This window comes from Carassius auratus, chromosome 32, assembly GCF_003368295.1.
Source record: "Carassius auratus strain Wakin chromosome 32, ASM336829v1, whole genome shotgun sequence".
Taxonomy (NCBI): Eukaryota; Metazoa; Chordata; class Actinopteri; order Cypriniformes; family Cyprinidae; genus Carassius; species Carassius auratus.
In genome coordinates this window covers 29,828,943-29,844,633 of record NC_039274.1, presented here as the reverse complement: position 1 = coordinate 29,844,633, position 15,691 = coordinate 29,828,943, and the positions used below count along the sequence as shown (strand labels likewise).

At 36.3% G+C, this 15,691-nt stretch overlaps 2 protein-coding genes across 2 annotated transcripts; both read right to left on the bottom strand.

Annotated features, from left to right (window-relative positions):
• Positions 1-3,669: 3,669 nt before the first annotated feature.
• LOC113052060 (AP-1 complex subunit sigma-1A) lies at positions 3,670-10,103 on the bottom strand. The gene is made up of 5 exons (XM_026216341.1): positions 9,926-10,103; positions 7,477-7,655; positions 6,389-6,497; positions 5,110-5,247; positions 3,670-4,892 (listed from the first exon to the last, which is right to left on the bottom strand). Exons 1-5 carry the CDS (start codon positions 9,926-9,928, stop codon positions 4,845-4,847), a joined length of 477 nt encoding a protein of 158 aa, XP_026072126.1. The 5' UTR covers positions 9,929-10,103; the 3' UTR covers positions 3,670-4,844.
• Positions 10,104-10,931: 828 nt separating this feature from the next.
• Positions 10,932-14,365, bottom strand: LOC113052059 (plasminogen activator inhibitor 1-like). Its single transcript, XM_026216339.1, has 9 exons — positions 14,208-14,365; positions 13,356-13,605; positions 12,835-13,059; positions 12,481-12,675; positions 12,187-12,385; positions 11,983-12,083; positions 11,778-11,864; positions 11,582-11,665; positions 10,932-11,459 (listed from the first exon to the last, which is right to left on the bottom strand). Exons 2-9 carry the CDS (start codon positions 13,594-13,596, stop codon positions 11,413-11,415), a joined length of 1,179 nt encoding a protein of 392 aa, XP_026072124.1. The 5' UTR covers positions 13,597-13,605; positions 14,208-14,365; the 3' UTR covers positions 10,932-11,412.
• Positions 14,366-15,691: the final 1,326 nt, after the last annotated feature.

The window sequence follows — 15,691 nt, the reverse complement described above, 5'->3', positions numbered from 1 at the left end:
AATTCACAATGTTATCAACAACTATTCGAGACAATGCAACAAACAAGTAACTACAGGAACAATTTCCAGTGAATAGATTGATAAAAAGAGAAAACGAGGAAGATTTTCAGAAAAATGGACAGAAAATTATGGAAACAACATAAGACCAAGACAAAGAAAATGACAGACTGTTAAATTGTAATCAACAACAAAAAGGCTTGGAATATAGAGATACCAAAGAAGTGGCGAGAGGTAGTCAATAATAATGTTAATGAAGAAAGTGAGGGGGTGGAAGAGAGAAAGAGAAATAGAGAGAATGGGGCGACGAAGAGGTTGATAAGGAGAGCGCAGCCCACGGAGGAGCAATGATTCATAAGTCACATGGTTGAGAGGTGAGTCATACTCGCTCTACTGCAGAACCCTCAGCCTCCAACACACACTGACAAACCTTTGTCATATTCACTTACTCAGGCTCAGCCACTGGGAAGAGTAATTGTCAAATTCAGTCTTTGATGTAATTGTCAAAAAACAGATTCTATATTACCACTCAATTCAATTAAATAAAAGAGAAACATTAACAATGCGTGTTAAATACAACTGTGCACAATCAGGCAATTTTGCACACTGACAAATGCCAGAAAAGAAAGCATGTGCACTGATCAAAAAGAAAAACACTCCCTTCCTGTGACACCTGCGCACCAGCACACAAGCAAAATCACAAACATGATTTCTTTGCCCTGAAGGCTTGCCCAGAAAACAGTGCAATGAAAATGCATTTTGTTCTCTTGATCAAATATCGAATCCGTCCAACATTCTCTATAACTCAAAACCCAACACCCCCGATATAGAAAAAAAAAAAAGAGATCAGCATAATGGGAAAACCCACGGTAAGCCCATATGTCCCGCCTCTGCTAAAAACAATCTCTGCCAAGTCCATCAGCATATTGGCCTGGACTCTGGAGCAGCCTTCACATATCATTATGGAGGTGGGAAGCTGTAGCGTGGGTTTGCCTGTAAACATTGTCCCAAGATCAGCTTACATTGGCAATCATCCAAACAAAAAAAAAGTGGATGGAAGAAAATATCCTAACCTTACACGATTTAAAGGGCAAGTCCAAAATAATAAGGCCAAATTACAAAACAATGTATTACTGAATGGACTCCTCACAGGGACAGAGATAAGTTCTATGGGGCTCCGTTTCCAGAAAGGTCTCACAGGTTAACCTAAACTTCATAGGAGTGGCCTTTATAAAGCTAAAGAAAGATTGAGACTCACTCTTTATAGTGGATGAAGAGTTGCTGTCCATAAGGATAATGGGAAAGGAGTAACAACAAGACATTAAAAATTCATCATGAGGTAGGTAGAGAGGCCAGGCAATTATGATGGGTGGAAGGAGGTGGGGGAGTGAGACAGAGAGAGAGAGGGAGAGAGAGAGGGAGAGATAGAGAGAGAGGGGGGGGGGCACTTGGCAGAAATTTTCCACTGGCTCCAGATCAATAGAAAAAAAACTCATCCAGGGGAGAAATGAGGGCAGTCATCCATCAAACCATCAGTGTGAGACCAGCATATTATACTTACTGTCATAAAATTTGCTCCACAGAAGCTAAACACTGTTTCAGGTTATCTCAAAGACAAGTTTGATAAACTTTGCAATTATAATGACTCACTCATCAAATTACACACTGCAGAAATGTATCGGCTGCAAAGGCCACTTTGAGGATGAGGCTGTATGTTTTGTTGGCTTGGAGTTTGCATAATTGCCATTATCTTGTGGATCTCTACAGGTAAATGTAATGGCATTGATGCAACAAAAGGTAACAGATTCTGGACTATTGTGAACACGCAATCAAAAAAAAAAAAAAAAAGAGCATGAACTGTCACTAGTGAAGGAACGTCTTATCTGTCTATAAAAGGTGCATATTTTTACCTAGGGTATGCTTTAGGGGTAGATAAGGTATAAAAATTTACCTTTAAAATGAATATACAGGGATATGCTAGATTGATAGAAAAAAAGTTTTTCACTTTAAAAACATTTCTTCTGGACAATATAATCCATAATAACACATTATCCATCTTTTTCTGTCTTCTCACATCCACTGGCATGTTTGTTTTGGACCAGTTTTGGAATATTTTCCGCTTGTAAATTGTGCTTTATCTCTGCATATTTCTCTCCTGATTCAAACAAGATTACTTTTACCAATGGAAATAAAATCTATAATACATAATAAAATAAAATCTATAGATACAGGACTCATATTTTAGCTGGATGAAGTTAAAACATCTTAATGATTAATTTGTTCATCACAAACACAGACTTAATTTGATGTGGATTATTGTGATGTTTTTATCAGCTGTTTGACTCTTTTTCTGACAGCAACCATTCACTGCAGAGGATTCATTGGTGAGCATGTGATGTAAGGCTAAATTTCTCTAAATATTCAGATGAAGAAACAAACTCTTCTACAACTTGGATGACCTGAGGGTGAGTACATTTTCAGCAAATTTAAATTTGTGTGTGTACTATTCCCTTAAGGACAACTATAGCTATTGAACCAGTACCCTTAAAAGGTAAAATGTTTTCACTTTTATAAGGGAACAAAATATATATGCATAGCCATACATTGAATATACATTGTTTTAGGCCCACTTTTAATTACCTGTATGATTTTAACTAAATGTTTTGTTTTTTACAGGGGTAAAAAGACTTAAAACTGCAAATATACAGGAAAATAATATTAACAAATTATTTTATGCAGAATTTGATCCACTACATGAATGCTGCACTCATATTGGGGGAAACAATACATTAGTGGACTTGTAAACTTGTAAGCAGACATGCAATTTGACAGGAAGGTGAAAAGCCGAAAGGCACATGACAGTGTCCCTAGAAACGGTCTACTGTCCATATCGACAGAGGAGATAAAGGGAGACACTCTGACCAACTGCTGAGCTTTTAGACAAAGGAGGGAGGACTGCAATCACGCTGAGGCTCAAATCATTCGACACCTTCACACGGGTGAAAATCACATCAGATTTCTGTTTTCATAAATCCCCAAACAAGGGGAAGGAAACACAAACAGACAAAAATAAGTCACGTTGAGAAAAGTGCAGTCGAAAAAGAACCACCTTTATGCAAATAATTAGCTCACACAAAACTGAAAACATTTTTTTTTTGTCTTGAACACATGCTGTTGTGTGATGGACTCCATCAACATAATTTTTTACTCTTGAAAGCATATCTTCACCTGTAAAATCTTTTTTCTAATTTTCCATTGCTCCTTCATTTTCTTTTTCTGGCCACATTGATGGTGCAGTCAGCTTCACTGCACCACTGTCACAAATGACTGACTGGTGACTCATCCACTTACATACTCAATATCACTCGCTCTTCATTTTCTCTCTTCAGCACTTTGCTCTACACACACACAAATAATAATAAATTCCTGACAAAGCTTCCTTTTTTCCAGTCAGTGCAAACATTATACCAACAGAGGTCACGGCATGATGGATGTAAAAAGAAAAAAAAAATTAAACAAACGAAAAAGGTTGGACGAAATGCTCCACAAGTTTCCCCTAGAAACAGTAACTGCTTTCATTGGGTATAAGGTTATATATAAAAAAGGTACAATATACCGAAAAATAACAAAAACATGAAAAGAGATGAGGAAGAAATGTCAATGTACTTGAAAGTTTAGGCTGAAATTGTGTTTTATTATTTATAAAATTACATTCACACATAATTCTGTTTTGGTAACCTGACAGATTTTACACAGGTAAAAACATGCCCTCATGCTGAATTATTCAATTGCTTAAAAAAAAAAGAAAAGAAGAAGAAAAGAAACACAGTTAATCTCAAAATGTTCCCTTGTTTCACACCACGTTTAAAAAGCTATGTAAATACATCACACTTAATATCAAAGCCCTCTTCTGTTATCTGAAACAAGCTACAAATACTCCCTTACTTCCTATAACTCAAACGCCACGCTTGCGGTCAGAAACACGTCTTTGGAAAGCAGGATGTAGATCAAGACAAACAGGAAAGAGCTTTCACGCCATTTGTGGCTAAGATTCAGTGTCCTGTCCTCGAAGTAACACACATTCAGATGCTTTACTACTGAGGCTCAAGGGACAGAACAAAATGAACAGACCGCACAATATAATCCATTCAGTATCGTAACCATTTAAAAAGGTCTATTTAATATTCCTCCCATTTGGTGAATATATCTTCAAAATCGATCCATTAGAAGAAGAAAAAAAAACATTAGAAGATTTACTTATGATCCATATGCTGCAATAGCACGTCATTTAAAGTGTTACAAGTACAAATATTTGCATCTTACACAAATAAACATGGCTGGATGGTCAATGTCATTGTTTCCTGAGCAGCTACAGTAGATGTATAGTAATGGCATTTAGGAAGATTCAATTTGGGGGTTTTATCTCCTACAGATAGCTTTTCCAAAGCAGGTCACTTGATCAATGTAACAATAAATCATTCTTTGAAGAAAAAAATTAATAGCTGAGATTGCATGACCTGTTAAAATAGCAAGGCTCAGCTCATTTTTCTAAATATGTTTCTGATTGATAGATTTGAGTGTCTATCTGCAACTCTCTTTCTACAGTGTCTCTTAAGAAAGATGAGATCCCAGCTAGGCAGCCATTTAAAAATTTAAAAAGACAAAAAAAAAAAAAGGTTGGAATTGAAATACAATCACATGCTGATCTCAGTAGTACCAAAATGAACCCCACCAACCCTTTCTTGTTCCCCAGTTCTCCTCCCACCCTTTGGACCCATTCACATAAACCCACATGTCGCAGTAGTACCTAAATTAAACATCTGTCTTGACTGCATTGGAAACTAGTACTAGGCCAGCCCCATCTCCTCTAGGACGCTCCTGGGTGACTCATCCTCCTGTCCGGAGAAAAGGAGAAAAGTGTTTCCACTGAGGGGTCCTCACAGTGTACTTTACACAATGCACAGTGATAACTTAACTTGGCAGCTTACAATGTGCAATACTCTTGATAATTTAAAAGAATAAGGAGCCACAAGATGAGAATTCAAGTAACATGTCTGGACTTGCCCAGGCAAACAACATTCAAAAATACATAAATAACATGCATGCACACACCTCTTGTAGAAGGTCGGCTTGCTCGATGGCCTTCAGCACGCTCTTCTTGGATGTGTCCTGAATTTCTCCCCCCATAAGAAACTCGTCCAGGATAAAGTAAGCTTTCTCAAAATTAAAAATAATGTCAAGCTCACAAACCTACATTGGGTACAACACACACACAAAACAGTGGAGACGTGAGCACAATCTTGTTTACATGCACAATAATCTGCTCTTATTCTATCACATAAATAAGTCAAAATTCCAGTTCAAAGAAATATGAATAAGACAGCAGTTGTATGCCTATATTATTCAATGAGAATTCTGTCTCAAGGAAACATTACAGTCAAAATTTTTCCCCCATATTTTTGAGAGAAATCGCATGCTAACCACTGCTGCATTTTTCTTAATCAAAAAATACAGCAAAAGCAGTGATATTGTGAAATATTACAGTATTTGGTGTCACATGATTTTTCAGAAATCATTTTGTTATACTGATTTGGTGCTGGAGAAACATTATGACATTGAAATCAATAATGCTGAAATCTCCTTGTGGAAACAGTGTTACCTACTGTTTTCAGGATTCTTTGATGAATACATAGAAATTTCAAGAGCAGCATTTATTTAATAACATCTATTTATAACATTACAGATGTCACTACTCTTAATTTAAGATCAATTTAATGCATCATTGCTGAAAAGAAATATAAATTCATTTCTAAACCTTGAACTTTTACATGAAAAGTATTAAAATTTGAATTGAAAAAAGTACATTATTTAGGACTGTCATTAACTTTAACTTTCTGCAAATCAGTAACTGACTTGACTCATCAATAATGAAACTTGTTAATGAAACGATAATGAAACGATTCAGAAAATTTGTTGCGCGAACTACTAAAGTCAATGTTTCTTAATAAACGGCAAGAACAACCAAAATTTTAACTATAAAAGGGAAATTATGTGCTGTGTAAAATATTTTAAAAATAATGTGGATCCTACACGCCATTAAAAATATAGCATTATGAATTATTGTTGATAAATGACAGGCAACCAAAAAAAAAGCAGCAAATAACATCAACATGGTGGGAGATAAAAGGCTTCATGTGACATTTACTGAGAAAAACAGACATAGGAGGATAAAAGTAGAGAAGAGGACAGACAAAAAAGGCAAAAAAGATGTGAAAGTAAGGAGAATTTCACAGGTCTTGTGTTGCTGTGATGTGAGGTATGAATTAGTGAGAAAGGAGGAGAGAAAGAGAGAGGCCAGATGAAAGAGGAGCGGTGGCGAGGAATGACTCACGCTGCCAAAGTACTTATCCAGCAGCTCCACAAAGCGATGGATGACCTCCAGAGTAATCAGCTCATTGTCCTGCTCCTCCACCGCACAGCAGAAATATAGACTGGCATACCTGCATACACACACACAAACACACCTCTAATAAATGGACGCATTAGATGTAACCCAATTAAAAAGTGCATACGAAGGCAATCATGTAAACAAACCAAAAATTAGATGGAAATTAGATATCTTGCCTAGGCAACTAACTGAACATTCAACTCTGATATATATGTTTGTGTGTATAATAAATTAATAAATATAATAATATTAATTCTATAATTGTAGAAGAGCTAAAATGACTATTAAAACAAATGAACCCTATGTATTTCTAATAAATCAATTAGAAAGAAAAAAGCATGTGTAAAAACTACACTGCAGGTGCTGGTTGGATGTCTGGGGAGTAGATATGGTGGATGATGACAACAATGACATGAAAGTGTCTCTGAAATACTCTACACTCTTTCTTAGTGCGTGGAAGTGACCATTGAAAATGTAATAAGGAATGACCCAACATGTATGCATGACTGCAGAAATGTTATAGTGAAACCTAATTCTAAATCAAACCTCTATGACATAAAGTAGATGCCGAATCAAGTACATATTAGATGGAGTGCAGGTGAAAAACAAAAACAAGCTTCACAATGAAGAACAAGCTGGCTTTTCTTTCAGTGCCCCCTTGTGACTAGAATCGATGACCACCTCTCTTCACCTCTTTTTATTGTCTATCTTGAGTGCAGTAATAGCATTAGATACATACAAAAAGGGCATATTATTATGCAGTGCAAAGGGGCACGAGAGGTTGCTAATGAATTAAGGTAAAGATGAAATGAATTTTGATGTTTCAAACAATTCTACTCCTCAATAACACAAAAAATGAGTTATCCTTCACAAGTTTGATGTACACGTTACTAGACAGTTAAGAGTAAAAAAAACAGGTCAGCGGGAATATATATGTGAGAATGTATTTGTGAGAAACCAACAACTAGAGAGACATTTATAATCAACATTTCTATCTCACAAAGGCATCAAAAGCATGTGTGGTTTTCTACCTCTTGTAGACTATCTTTAGATCTCTCCATTCCAGGAAGCTGCACATTTTGGGTTTTCTGGCCAGAATCACCTGCATGAGCTCTCGGACCATCTTTTTCTTGTCACGCTCAGCTGTAGCAGTGTACCATTTCTGGAGCCGCAGCTTCCCCTGCCGGCTGAACAGAAGCATAAAGCGCATCTACAGAGACAGGAGAGGATCACATTTAGAAAAAAAAATTATTTCCTACCAGACAATACTCCATATGGCAGAGAATGTTGAGCTAAATAAATAAAAAAACAAACCAGTCTCTGGAAATAAATAATTGGAGTAGTGTTATTTTAGTATAATTTATATACTATTATAGTATTTATTAATATTTACAAGCTTTTTGTGTGCCTGTGTAGTTAATATTTATTTTATTTTATTTTATTTTATATGATTTATTTATTTTTATATTTTAGTATTTATTTTTAGCTAGATTTTTTTTTTATTTCAGATTTTGTGATTTTAGTATTTCAACTTAAACTTATTTAATTTCAGGTAGTCGTCAAAAAGGTTTCAATTAACAATAATAACACTGAATTTCATAATTAAATACCAAATAAGAAGACCAAAAATATATAACAACAATTTTACTATTTTTTTTATAATTATTAGACATGTAGGTTTTATGAACTCATATTAAATAAGAAACTACTAGTTTTAGAAATTCACACACCACTACAGAACTAGGCGAGGAAAAGCCAAAAGCAATTAAAACTAACAAATAAAAAATATTTATACAATTTAGCTACACATTCAAATAAATTACAACCAAAAACTTTGATGTTGGTAAAAAAATAAAATAAAATAAAAATAAAAAAAACATCATCTGCATGCATAGTGGGAAAATAAAATAAAAAAACACAAGAAGAAATTACCTCTTTTGCTCCTAATAGAACTTCAGTATCATCCATCATTATAAAATTAGAAAGTGAGCTGGCCTATACATGTCAGAAGTGTTAAATATTTAAGAGGAGAGCTGAAGAGCACTGTATCTGCTCCCATTTGACATGGCCCACATTTCCAAAGCGGTGCATTCAGCTCAATTCACTTGAAAGGCTAACTATCACATTTTTTGATTAAAGAGCTAGTAAAAACCCACAAAAGCTCACATTAGTTTAATTGTGGAACATTCTTTCCAGCTTGCTAAATTAAGGATTTATACTTAGTGCCAGAATTTATCAGCCTACCCTTGAATAGTCTAAAACTGATGTACTGTGCTTGGCAATGAAAGGCTCAGATGTGGGACAAAAAATGTATTGAGGCCAAAGATGAGAATAGTAACCTCCTAAGGGAAGGAGAGTCTCTTCTTCGACGCTATAAAAAAAGTATTCAAGTGCATATTTAGAGGTCAAATCAAGGGACAGTTTAGCATCCACACATACAGACAAGTTTGTTAAAACCGTGCACTGTTTTTACTTGATCGGTGCAATGCCTTATAACACTTGTTAGTAGTATAAACACACAACTATCTGACATTAAATACACACATTTATGAAATTCTACTGTTGAGAAAGAACATGAAAATCTACCGTCTACTGTCTGCTACACTACTCATCTTTACTTACAGCGATGAATGTTTTCTGCCGTTTGTCTAGTACCACAGAAAGAGGGGGGGGGAAACGAAAGGTCTTATTTTGAGAAATAAATGCTCTCTTTAGACTGATACTTAAGTAACATGTGTTTATGGATCTCATCTAAGCAAAAGCAAGTTCAGGTCTGTCAGTTTACTTATCATGGCAAACAGGGAAATGTTGAACAGACGTTACAGTTTGCTTCCATCTGCTATGATCATTAGTGCTTTCTTCAGTTAAACACTGATGTACTACGTGCTGGATATTATCTCTCAGAGCAGCACTTCCTTTCATGCTTAACTGATTAAACAAAGGAAATATGTTGTGAAATACTTCTATATATTTTTGAGAGAACACAATGTTTTGACACCATAAACCACAGTGAAATGTACTGTGTGGGATTAAAGGCTGACTCGCAGTTCATCTGAATCTCACTCAAATACAAAGCAGCAACTAGATAGAAAACCGTTTCCGGGTCGAATCAACAGTCAAAAGACAGCTTTAAAGCTGAAGCATTCAGGAAATGCTTCGTATGAAAATGCAAGCAGTGAACAGCGTTCAGGTGATTCATTAATAGTGTGCCAACTTCACATTTTAAATCCAGCTGTCAAACTGACCGGCTGGTGAACAAACGCTTTGCAATAACGTTACATCACAACGTGATGATATTAATTTATTTGATAAATAAACTGTCCACACTGAACAGACCACCTATAGGGCCCGACAGGTGAGATGTGATTATGAAACAGGGTTTGATGTGTCCAGGAAGCTGACTGTACTAACTTAGCCTTAGCTAGCTGTTAGCTCTTCCTGAAAAGTGCAGATTAATGTCTCTGTAAGAGTATAACTTACCATTTTGAAGGCTTATTGAGAGCAGTCAGTTATTGTCAGTGAAGAGCAAACCGCTTTTCGGTAAATACCGCAAGATATTATCAATACATGTCTAGTTGACTGCTCGTAGTCTCACAGCCCCATTGAAGCAGCTTGGAGTCGCGTTACCCAGTTTGTGAACGAATCGCTCTTTTGAGTCGGATCTTTTCAATGCATCATTTAAACCGATTCGTTCATGAATTGAACACTAGGGTAAACATCTTTATTAATGAAACTTATTCGAAAACTCGTAATACACAGTACAACAACATTTTAGAGTGCTTAATAGTCTTTGCTACGTCGACACGTCAGGGACCACATTTGATCATGACGGAGTTCTGGCATAGCGTGAAAGAACAATTGAGTCGGTTTGTTTAATCGAACAGTTTGAAAGAACCGATTCGCAAATTCGAGCCGGACTTCCCGTCGCTGGAGAGGCGTTGGGTAGCGTCATCATCACCAGCGCGCACGCGCTCTGCGCGTCCCTGTCCCCACAAGACCTGGCAGAAATTCCTCATGCTGTACTACCTTTACAAGAAATTAATTCCCACGTATGTTTTATGTGTTTACGTTTACAAAGCTAAGTTGTGTTTTTTCTTATCTATTTGTAAACCTTAACAGTTTTGCCTCTGACATCTGGGTAAGATGTTCAGATGTTGTTGCCATGACAAAACAGGGGGCTGATTCAGGTTTCCATGGTAACAGAGATAGGGTGGGTTACAGAAATTAATATTTTCGTGATGTAGTAAAACCCAGATTCGTGCTGCTCACTTTGGGTCATTCATTGCAACAATCATGGCAAATTAAATCACAATGCCATTTATACTGCCAGCTAGCGCATTTATCTGAAAGGTTATTAGTCCAATAGCACAATCCATTTATCCAATAAATGTTGCAATTTATTTGACTTTTTTTTTTTTTTTTTGCCAAACTTTGAACACAAGATGTCGCCAGCTCCAAAGTAATTGAATAAAGAACGTAAAACTAATTCATGTGTGCGTATGGTCGCTTTTATTATAAAATAAAGCCATTTTAATAAACCGTATTCAAGAAAATATAACATTCGACAATAAATTAATATAAATATGCTACTGTAAAATACAACTTAAAAAAATAAACAAATTAAACAGATGAAACAAAGCAAACAAATGAATTCACTCTTGAAATTATTAGTGCATGTAGAAGCACTGTCTGCAGAGCCTATAAAATTTGTTCATCAAATGTCCCTGATTGTTTCAGCCATATGTTTCAAACAGTAATGCTTTCTTTTTATAGTGCATATATATATATATCGTTTCTCCCCCATAGCAGGACACATACTGAATAAACAATTATATGTTGCTTAAAGTTTCAATTTAAACTAGAACTTCAAGCATCTCCTGACTTCAGTAGTATGTTGAGTGCAGACTTGTTGGCAGTTTCTTTGGTCCTTTTGTTCATGTGGTTACTTCAGGCACAACCAAGGTGTGTTAGTTTTCCTGAGGCTGGTTTACTTGACCGCTAAACAACAACGCACCTGTGAATTTAAACAGGGGATATTAATGGAGACAACCAACAACTCCACCGACACATATCCAGATAAAGCAAGCAAAATTAAATGTAACAAGTTAAAGGAATAGAAATGAAAGCACAACTGACCGGTGGGTTTGTGCTGAATGAGGAAATAGAAGGGTCTATCCAGTGTGATCTCCTCAACAGCCATGCGAGAGTAGATAACAGCCGCTGTGGAATCACAGAAAAAAATAAATAAGTAAATATGCATTTTGTTTTCACTATAATGACAGTTAATGCAATTAAATAACTGTTGCAGTGTATTGCAATTTGTAGTCTATACCTGTGGCAGATGAGCCTTTAGTTCCTTCTTCATTCACCTCAAGTTTTACTCTCTGAAGGACCTTGGATACACATAAAAGTTCCTCAGCTAATTGGACAAAAAGAGAGAGAAAACAACTTTAGAAAGTGAATCCATTACCATTTATTCTTTAAAACAAAACCCATATCATTGCCAAAAATCAAATCTGGTTATTTCCCATACTCACTGGTAATGCGAGAGAAATCAGCTTTGCTCTGGCTGAAGATTTCTCCAAGACCCATCTTGCTCAGTGTGGACTTCAGATCAATTTCTGTATCCATGGAGAACCTGAGATATCATCATGTTATAACACATACATTAGGCCTCGTATTTTAATATGTTCATCACAATATAAAAATCCTACAAAGGTTTGCAGAAATAGATGCATTACCTTGGAATAGCAAGTTGTTTGTTAATCTTTCTCATCTGTTTTCTCCATTGGTCAATCTTGCTGCTTCTCAGCTCTGTCTTCAAGGCCAAAAGAGGCACATCCCTCTCAAATGGCATCACCAGAAGCATACTTAGTGACTCCCCCTCATAAGGCACCTCAATGACATCATAGTCCACACCGTCTTCAGTCACAAACTCACCTAGATGGAGAAAAATGTTGTAAATAACCATTACAAATTTCTTTATTTTCTTATCAGTTTTAAACATATCATTTAAACAAATCGTTGGCACTCACCACAGTTGAATTTTGAAGTCATAGTCATCATAGGAACGGATACGGCACTGCCGTTGACTCTGTGGAATAGCTGTTCCCTGGTAAGTTTAGGGTCAAACGGTGTCTTCCAGACCCCATGGAAGTGGATGGCATTCAACAGGACCAACCGTGTCAGTTCACTCAACACCCCAGAGGGGAGGAAGTCCGTAATCATTCCTAATAAATGAAACATAAATCAGTTAATCGTCTTGCAAATGCGTATGGTGAGTGAGCTTACATTTAACCATTTAGCAGGCATTTTTATTCAAACTGATGTACAAATGAGGAACATCACAGGCAATGCAATCAAAATAGAAGGTACTTTAAATTACTTACCACCAGTGTGGTCGGATGTCCAGGAGTTAATCAACTTCCGGGCCATCTCTGGTTGGCTGAAGTTTATTTGGTGAGGGACACTCTGGAAGGCTTTGGTCAGGCTGCGCATAAAAATCTTTTCTAGGATTATCTTCTTGTCAACCATGACACCGCTGGCCACTTCTACCCAGTCTTCACTGGCCAGATCTCTCTGAAGAAGCCTCTGTAGCTTTGGCATTCCTCGTGCTATCAAAGAGAAATAGGGAATTAGAAAAACAGAAGTATTTACACATTACATTAGGAATGCAAGATACGAGTTAAACATAAGAATGCAAGATATAAATGATACACAAAGGCCTATTCTCTACACACATATACATATACATATATATATATATATATATATATATATATATATATATATATATATATATATATATATACATACATACTTTATTAAAATGATCTATTCTGAATTATGTAGTTTTTCTAAGCTATTCCGGAACATAACAGAACTACATCAACTGCTCTCATTCATCTACCTTGCAGTGAGTAGCCCATCTTGGAGGTGAGCATTCGAAGAGTGCTGCCATAAGCACCCAACTGAGCCATGCCTAGCACTGAAGAGATGCCATAGGGAGAGAGAACCAGATTTCTGTCCGGAGCAGATTGGATGGCTTCGGAGAACACCTGCAGCCCAAAATCTGTCTGTTTCTCCTGCATAAGGTTGCACAAGCTTGACCCACAAAGGGTAAAGATCAGCAGTACACTCAGGCTCTGCATTCTGAATAACTGAGGAAGACAAGTTAGAAGAAGTGTCAGCGGTCAATTGTAAATAGTACAGATTTTATGAAAAAGAAAAAGAAAAAGCTCCATTAGGTTTTTTTTCTTTGTCACAATACAGGTGTCTTCACTTGGCAAAACCACTGAGACCTATAAATGTTTGCACCTCCTCCAAAAACAGAACAAGCTGCTGCTTTACTTTCCCTTGTGAAAATTCTCCCTCATGTGCAAGACACAACACCCACCATTCAAACCCAATAGCATGCCATTTCTGTTTTGACTCATGCCTCAAAGAATAATACAGCACTTAAGAACATGTGTCTATAAACACGTATCCCAGTTTTAAGATTCATAACTTTATTCTGTGTATAATGTTTGGGTAAACAACTTGTCATATATATCAATTAACAATTAAATGTTCCAATTTCACATCTTATTCAGTTCTGCCAATGCCAATCAGTTCAAAACTCATGGGAAAAATCTAACAGAAAAAGCAATCATTTACTTGAGCTAAATACGACCATAAGTTTACAACTTTAAAAAGCTCCACATCGGTTATATAAGTTTTGAGTCCATTTGCGGTATGATGCAAAACAAGAATATAAAATTACCTGGAAGATGCTTTAATTTTGAAGAGATCCTTTGTAGATTTAGCTGGTTACTGTGATCTTCAGTGCAGCGCAAGCCTTGAACTGCCCTAAATGTGTGTTGTGTGTAGATCTGTCGCTATTTAAAGTACTTGAGACCTCCCCTTCAGACGCGCACACACACACTAGCGGAAAGTAATGACGTCATCATCGTCTGCCTTTTCATCAGCCTCTACCCTTTTTCACACAGACAAACATAAACACTTTTTCACCCAGTCTCTTTCCTGGTCTGTCTCTCCTTTTTTCACAGGCTAAGTCATAGCAACGTTTAGTCTACTCATTGCCAATTTTGGCAGCATAAAGTATTTGAAGTTTCTTTGTTTAAAGAAAACTCTCGCATCTTCCTTTAAATCAGTTTATTAATGAATGTTATTATTTAATTATCATTTGTCGACTTCAACAACAGTACATATTTACGTAATATGTAATAATGAAACGGCAATTAATTACAAAAAACAATCACTCAAGAACAAAACTAGTTTTAGCAAGCACACCTAATCAATTTTAATAAGGCCACTGACAGGACTGGATGTTTTAAAATCTATGCAGTGTCAGGACTGGATGTTTTAACACCAAAATATAAAAGCTGACATAATTCATACCCTTATCACTCTATTCAGCAACCACAATAACTGTAAAAATAGGTTCTTCATCTGAAATAATTAAGAACATTAGGCTGAAGTAACACTGACTCACCTTTCAGAAAGATGACACATCACATGACCATATTTGGTCTACTATAAGCACATTCCTTCAAACATGCTCACGAGGAAGGCCACATTCTCGATAAGGGATATAGGAAATTGTAAGGACCGGAACAGAAGGACAGGAGACATGGAAAACTTGTCTAATGATCCCTGATTTTAGCTTTACTATCAAGACCAGTGTCCTCAGAGACTATGACACAAACTAAATGTTTAAAGAAAGTCTGCAGAGAAGCAGGTCTATATAACAGGGGAAACACACACAAGCCAGTTACTTCTTGTGAGGAATGTTAAAGCACTTATCAACTGTTTTACTGAAATACAATATCTTAGCAACTGGAAGAGCTTTAAAAAACCAGACAATAATAATGTGTCAAAATGAAAATTCACAGGTCATAAAGATTGTATACTCTGAATACAAACATTATGTCATGCTTTAATTAAGTTCACAGAAGTTCTTTATGTCTTTGTTTTCAATTCTTGCATGCAAGTTACAAACAGTTAAATACATTGTTAAATGTACTATAATATCTCCTCTCTCTCGACTTCTGTCATATATACACACTTATGATGATGATACAAGGGGCAACTTTTTTGAACAATGTTGCTTGGGCACTTTCCCACTGAGAATGGGTAACACATTTCTATCTGGAAACTTTAGATTGATTGTGGGCCCTGTATTATACCTGGTTGCCCCTTTAAAGGCATTGACCAGCAACATTACTCAAAAAGGAGCCTTGTGTA

Bases quoted from the DNA above. Each gene is read 5' to 3' on its own strand.
- LOC113052060 (XM_026216341.1), bottom strand. The intron at 6,498-7,476 runs GTAGAAAACCAC...GTGTGTATGCAG, and splicing joins CTAAAGATAGTCTACAAGAG to GTATGCCAGTCTATATTTCT. The intron at 5,248-6,388 runs GTGAGTCATTCC...TACCCAATGTAG, and splicing joins TGGATAAGTACTTTGGCAGC to GTTTGTGAGCTTGACATTAT.
- LOC113052059 (XM_026216339.1), bottom strand. From the start codon at position 13,596: ATGCAGAGCCTGAGTGTACTGCTGATCTTTACCCTTTGTGGGTCAAGC. The intron at 12,084-12,186 runs GTAATGCATCTA...ATGATATCTCAG, and splicing joins AAACAACTTGCTATTCCAAG to GTTCTCCATGGATACAGAAA. The intron at 11,460-11,581 runs GTCAGTTGTGCT...TTAAATTCACAG, and splicing joins CATTCAGCACAAACCCACCG to GTGCGTTGTTGTTTAGCGGT.